The sequence below is a fragment of the Branchiostoma floridae genome, chromosome 18 (assembly GCF_000003815.2).
Source record: "Branchiostoma floridae strain S238N-H82 chromosome 18, Bfl_VNyyK, whole genome shotgun sequence".
Taxonomy (NCBI): domain Eukaryota; kingdom Metazoa; phylum Chordata; class Leptocardii; order Amphioxiformes; family Branchiostomatidae; genus Branchiostoma; species Branchiostoma floridae.
This window is the reverse complement of record NC_049996.1, coordinates 16,553,280-16,559,947: the sequence shown is the minus strand read 5'-3', so window position 1 is coordinate 16,559,947 and position 6,668 is coordinate 16,553,280. Positions and strand designations below refer to the sequence as shown.

At 43.8% G+C, this 6,668-nt stretch overlaps 1 protein-coding gene across 1 annotated transcript; it reads left to right on the top strand.

The window, feature by feature from the left end:
* The first annotated feature begins 538 nt into the window (after nucleotides 1–538).
* Nucleotides 539–6,281, top strand: LOC118405499 (serum paraoxonase/arylesterase 2-like). Its single transcript, XM_035805002.1, has 9 exons — nucleotides 539–615; nucleotides 1,156–1,229; nucleotides 1,461–1,516; nucleotides 2,162–2,333; nucleotides 2,788–2,911; nucleotides 3,298–3,507; nucleotides 4,072–4,153; nucleotides 4,366–4,500; nucleotides 4,925–6,281. Exons 1-9 carry the CDS (start codon nucleotides 539–541, stop codon nucleotides 5,087–5,089), a joined length of 1,095 nt encoding a protein of 364 aa, XP_035660895.1. The 3' UTR covers nucleotides 5,090–6,281.
* Nucleotides 6,282–6,668: the final 387 nt, after the last annotated feature.

Below are 6,668 nucleotides of genomic sequence, written 5' to 3'. Positions count from 1 at the left end.
AAACCAGTGTATTGGCACTGAATAGGCTACCCAGGTGTTTCAAAATAAACAAACAAACAAACAGACTTGTGACTTGCTCTCTCTCTCTCTCTCTCTCCCCGTCTCTCCCTCCCCTTTTCTCTCTCTCAGACACATGTATACATACATGCCAACAAGAAGACTTGCCTATTTTAGACATTAGTGATAAAGTTATAGTACAGCCGTTGCTGTCTCCCTTCAACGAGCGTGTACAGACCCAAACTCGGCACCTCTGACTTTCGAGTTTCATCGGATGGTCCTTTCAGCACTAGGGTCATACCCATTTAGTGATGAGGGCGACAGCGGTCACAAGCAACAAATATAATCGGCTGTCATAGTCAAGTATTCCTCCAGAGAACAAAAGAATAAAGAGATAATGATACAAACCACACTCTTCACACAGAATAGTTTGCTATGCTACTTCAGCCCTTCAAAGAGTATCGCTAAGTGAAAAAGAACTGCAAGCGTATTCTGCTGCCCTTCTGTTGACCTCTGACCTCTCCACCACAACAAAGCTAAGATGGTGCCTGTGTACATGAGGTGGATCGTGATCGTGTTTCTGGCCTGGGGAGTCTTACAGCACCTCATCAAGCTATGGTAAGTTGGGCGGCACACTATTGGGGGGTTGTAGACCTAAAATCGGGACGATCGGGGGAAAATAAGCGAGGTAGTAGAGCAATCAGACTGCCCCCCCCCCTCACGTCGCAAATGATTACAAAGGGGCATGTTGAAAAAACATCGCCAAAAGAAGAGAAGTATAGACGACCACACTGATGTTATACCTGTGCTATAGAATTTGTCCACATCATTTTAAAACAAATTATCAAAAAAATGCGATGATAAGCGAACGTTTTCAGCAGTGCAACGTTATCTTTAGTTAGTGAACCGGATTTTCTTGGCTAAGTTGTAAACCCAAGGTTGAACGTTGAAGGCACACAATGGCGGGGGCGGGTCATGTTACATTCACTTTAGCCAGGCATATCTTAGAGTTGAAGAGAAATTATTCTGGTCTTTTACACAAAATTGGTTGTATCATATTTGTACACATGATTTAAGAATATTGTAAGTCTGCACACCACAAGCTATGGTGTTCAATATTTTTGAAAAGCTTTGATTTTTTTCTCTTCCCTATTGCAGGTTCACTCTTGGCTATCACAAGGCTGTGCTCTATAATCATCAACCCGGGCCATGCCGGGTCGTACCAGGTGTGGGTAAGTATGGGGGTTTTGCACGTTTCTCCACTTTCCTGGTGCTGTTGGTATCACCCACCTACATCATACATGAATTTAGATTTACACTTGATAATGTATTAGATACTGTATTAGTAATTAGATACAGTTTTGGTGTAATGGAAGCAGTTGAATTAATTATATTATTAATTCAACAATTGATACATCATTCTTGGAATTGAACTTGCTCAAATAAAGTGATGAATTTTCCAGAACACGGAGCTGAGGACATCACCACCCTGCCCAACGGTCTTGCATTTATATCTTCGGTGAGTGGAGCTTTCATTGGAGGACAAAGGACAAACTGAATCCATCTTCAAATGCAATTTGCTCATTCACAGTTCCAACTGCACATTTACAGTAACAGCAATTGTGGGTATGTCAAAGGTGAAGGGCCCTGAGACACAAGCAAAACATGCATGGACATTGTTATGCAAATGAAGACAATAGTGAACATGTTCCCAAAGTCAGCAGTATTCAACTTTAACATATTGGCCATAATTACTGCAAATGCATCCTCAAAAGCGTGAACGTGCTGATTTATAATCAAATTTAACTTAGAACATAATTAGCTCATTCTACAGTTCAGTTCAGTTCATCCTCGGGGAGGTGACACCATCGTCTCCACATGTTCCTGTCCAGCATGATCGAACGGAGCTCGCTGGCCTGCAAGCCCGTGTCCTCCAGCAGTAGCTTCCTGAGTGTGACCGAAGGGCAGCCACGCCTGCGCGGCTCTCCCGGTTCCCAAAGCAGGACCTCTCCTGCCATTCTACACATAGCTTGATTAGCACCTGACTTTGGCATAAAGCAAAGTAAGCCTATCAAGTCTAATAGACATGAAGTATGTGGACAATTCCTTTCTTGACTTAGTGTAGAGTGCTGATTGGCTTAGGTGACATATTTCCCTCCCGCAGGGCCTCTGGCTCCCAGGGTTCCCTCACGGCAGGTCAGAAGTCAGAGGTCGCATCCTGACCTTTAACTATAGTGACCCTGAGAGCGGTGTGAAGGAGCTGAACTTCAGCGAGGAGTTTGACCGGGAGAACTTCAACCCCCACGGACTCAGCGTGTGGACCGATCCACTCTCGGGTAAGAACAAGGCAGTTAGAGACTTAACCCCCTCCAGCAGGACACACAGGAACTGCAGTGCAGTAACCACACCGGGGAGAACCCCCACTCTTATTGATAAGTATGATGATGTCTTTAATGTACTTTAGGTATGGCTCTCCTCATAACTGGGGCCTCCCATCCAAGACAATGTTCCAATAAACCAAAGCTTGGTACTCATGTTTGCCTGTGTGTAAAAAAAAGTGCCTTTCCCAAGGGCATGGCTTTCGGGGGCCGGTCTGCAAGGGTTCAAGCTCAAAATCTTGATTCATTAATTATATTCCAATTTCCAAGTCAACAAGCTTAGAGTGCACACCTTCAAGTGTGTGTAAGGTGCCAAGCAATGCATGCTTCTGTTAGAACATCAACATTGCCATAAGAGAACAAGCCCAAGTTGCTTGCTGTTGTTTACAACTTTGTTTGTTTGTTTACCTAGGAAGGATCAGTGTCCTGGTGATCAGCCACCAGAGGAGGAAGGACCAGGTGGAGGTGTTTACGTACGACGTTGCCACGGAAACACTGGAACACCAGGAGACCATCAGGGACGAGCTTATATACAGGTATGTACGAACAATTCAGTACAGGTGTGTTGTACTTTGATATGTTTTTCACTTAAGTTTTTTTTAAGCAACAGAAAACAAAACAGACAAGGTGCCGGGTTGAAATGGTATAAGGAAGAGTCAATGTTTTGTTTTTAGATGTCACTGTATACATTGCATGCCTACATACGTGTTGTTATTCAGTAATGGATTTGTCTAGGTGAATAAGTCAGCATTGGTATAAATAGGAAGCACCAGTGTAAATATGCTTGTAATTCATTGCATATATATTAAAAGTTACAGTGTATCAGATACATAGGGGTGGTGCCCATCTCCATTTTTGTAAATGTATGTAGAAAGCCTTTTTCATCTAACTGCGCATTAAAACCAAACTCTATCCCCTCCAGTGGTAATGACTTGTTAGCGCTGGGTCCGGACTCCTTCTACCTCACAAACGATGTCTCGCACGGCGCGAGAGGGTCGACACTCGCACGGAAACTAGAGACGTATCTCCTCCTGCCATTTGGAAATGTCGTGTTCTACAACGGCACGCAGGCGCGGCCAGTCGCGGAGGGTCTTGTGTTCCCGAACGGAGTTAACATGTCCCCAGACAGGAGGTTGGTTTAATCTTCTGTTGATTTGTTTGTTTGAACCTTTGTTTATTCATGAGAAGCTCAAATTGGCCTGCAGGCTGCTTTTCATTGAGGTCATGAGGGAGGTCAGGGTCAGATAAAATATAAGAGAGGCACAGATTACATTGAGTCCTAATAAATCTATCAACATATAGCACTACATGTACATGGTACAATACATACATGTATACCTACCTACCTACCTACCTAGTCCCTTGACCTCCGGGTCGTTGGGGGGACAAGGTAGACATGAAGACAGAGAGTGTATACATGGTAGAGCAAAAGCTCAGCGTTCATAGTCCGTGCCCGGTCGTTTTGGTCATTTCTTTTACTTCAAAAGTCCCTCCATGTGTCTGGTGGTAGGTTGTTCCAGACATTGGGTCCATGGTAGGCTATCGATCTTCTGAAGGTCTCTCGCTTAGGTAGTCACCTTCAGCATGTGGAAGATTTTGCTGATTGTGTGCCAAAAATGTCAATGAAGTATGAAACTAAATCAGTATGTTCTAATCTTATCAAGGTTACATACCTGTTTGTGTGTCACCTTTCCAGGTACCTCTATGTCGGAGCAGGCTTCACAGAAGAGCTGCGCATCTTCAGGAGATTCGCAAACAACAGTCTGGAGCAGATAGAGGTCAGTAGAGGTCAGATAGAGGTCAGTGGGGTCAAGGTCAGATAGTAAAATGTCATAGAGGGTAGTAAAGATTTGTTCAAACTTAATAGCAATCATACAACCAATATGAAGGATTGTGTATGAGCAATACAGTTTGCCCCACATCATTCAATACATTCTCCTTGTAATTGAGTTGAACCTTGGCCTTCAACCCATGACCTTTGTTTTCCCAGTCGCTGCCTCTGCACAGTTTTGTGGATAACATAGAGGTGGACCCTCAGACTGGGGACCTGTACATCGGCCTGCACCCAGTCATCGGAAAAACACCCCTGATACACTATGACCCATGGGACCCACCCGGGGCACAGGTTAGTACACCCATGATTCACTACAACCCATGGAGCTCACCCATGACTTGCTACTGCCTATGAGACCCACCCAGGTCACAGGTTGCCAGTAGTACACCCATGGTTCACTACAATCTGTACAACCCACCCGGGCTCAGGATTCACTAAAACCCATAGGACCCACTTGGGGCACAGGTCATTTAATTACATCCATTATTCACTACAATCCATGGGACCCCTGAGTGTGATTCATTGTACTGCCAAATCCTTTCTGTTTAGTCACTAATTCTGACTCTTTAGATATTTACAGACAAAGATTACAATCTGCTCTGAACATTGATCATTGATCAGCCCCTGGCTGCAAAGAGAGAGAGTAGTCGGCCCACCCAATATCTAAACCATAACTTGATGTATGAATAGTATTTCTTTTTCTGCTTGCCTGCAGGTTTTGCGAATTAAAAATGCAGTGAGGGGTCCGGACATCACCGAGCTGTTTGTCAACAACGGCACAAAACTGCAGGGCTCCAGTGTGGCCAGCTTCCACAAGGGGGCGCTCCTGATTGGTTCTGTGTTTGACAGGCTGCTGTACTGCCAAGTCAGGACTTTGTAGCAAACATCAACACGGGTTTTCTAGTATTGGGTGGACAGTTGGGAGTCTTGTACTTCTGTCTCTGATTACCAGGGGGTGCATCTGATCGGTTCCGTGTTCGACAGGCTGTTGTACTGTCAAGCAAGGATATAAAAGCTCCTTGTGTCAAGTCAGGACTTTGTAGCAAACATTGACATGGATTTTCTAGTGTTGAGTGGACAGATTGGGACTTGTAGTTCTGTCTCTGATTGCCAGGGGACGCATCTGATCAGTTCTGTTTGACAGGCTGCTGTACTGCCAAGTCAGGACTTTGTAGCAAACATTGACGCGGGTTTTCCAGTGTTGGATGAAAGGTTGGGGACTTGTAGTTCTGTCTCTGATTACCAGGGGGCACATCTGATCGGTTCTGTGTTTGACAGGTTGCTGTACTGCCAAGTCAGGACTTTGTAGCAAACATTGACACGGGTTTTCCAGTGTTGGATGGACAGTTGGAGACTTGTAGCTCTGACTCTGATTACTAGAGGGCGTATCTGATCGGTTCTTGTTCGACAGGCTGTTGTACTGTTAAGCAAGGATATAAAAGTCAATACTTTGTAGCAAACATTGACACGGGTTTTCTAGTGATGGGTAGACAGTTTGGGACTTGTAGTTCTTCTCCTGATTACCAGGGGGCACTCCTTATCGGTTCTGTGTTTTACAGGCTGTTGTACTGTTAAGCAAGGATATAAAAGCTCCTTGTGCCAAGTCAATACTTTGTAGCAAACATTGACACTGGTTTTCTAGCGTTTAGGGGACAGTTTGGGACTTGTAGTTCTGCCTCTGGTTACCAGGGGGCACTGTTCATCAGCTGTGTGTTTGGCATTACAAGTCCGGTCTTTGTAACAAACAGAAATTCCTAATATGGTTGTGGTAAAACAGCCTAAAAGAAAATACGGGAAGTAATGTTTTGATAATGGGCTTTAATAAACCAAATTCACGATTTCTAGAACCAAAATCCAACTTGCAGAAAGCCTCAACTGTGGAAAAACTCAAAAGACATGTTGAAATTTGTTGCACAGAAGTTTGTAGGCTGCAGTTATAGTTTCTAAGAAACTACGTTTTCTACCATTGGAAACTGTAAATGTTATATCTTAGTGTGATCCTCTAAATGTTCCATGCATTATTGTACTAGCCTGGCTAATAGTGAACCACCACAGCAAGACAAAATAGAATTCTTCTGAAATATGCAAATAGCAATAAGGTTTATGATATAGTATGTGTACGTATTTATCATCATCATCCCATGTATCTATGTCATCATGTAAATGTACCCATCAGAAACACGAGGTGGGCAGATGGAAAGAGACGAGAAAATACTTTTTCATGACAAAGTTTGGTCACAATAACTGATTAAGCTGCTATGTTAGATAATACAACAGTGTCAATACTGGAACCTTTAACCCTATTACTACTAAGGTAGCTGTATGGCACCCAATGTGTATTGGTTATAGGATAATGCAGGGATAGGTGGTTATGTAGTATGTAGTGGTGCTATCGTAATGAAATATAACGGACGAAGAGCAGGTCATATGCATGCATTTGGCAAGTATGCATGTGCATG

Coding starts and splice junctions, on each gene's coding strand:
- LOC118405499 (XM_035805002.1), top strand. CDS start 539: ATGGTGCCTGTGTACATGAGGTGGATCGTGATCGTGTTTCTGGCCTGG. Junction 2,334..2,787: donor GTGGACCGATCCACTCTCGG/GTAAGAACAAGG, acceptor TTGTTTACCTAG/GAAGGATCAGTGTCCTGGTG. Junction 4,154..4,365: donor ACAGTCTGGAGCAGATAGAG/GTCAGTAGAGGT, acceptor TTGTTTTCCCAG/TCGCTGCCTCTGCACAGTTT.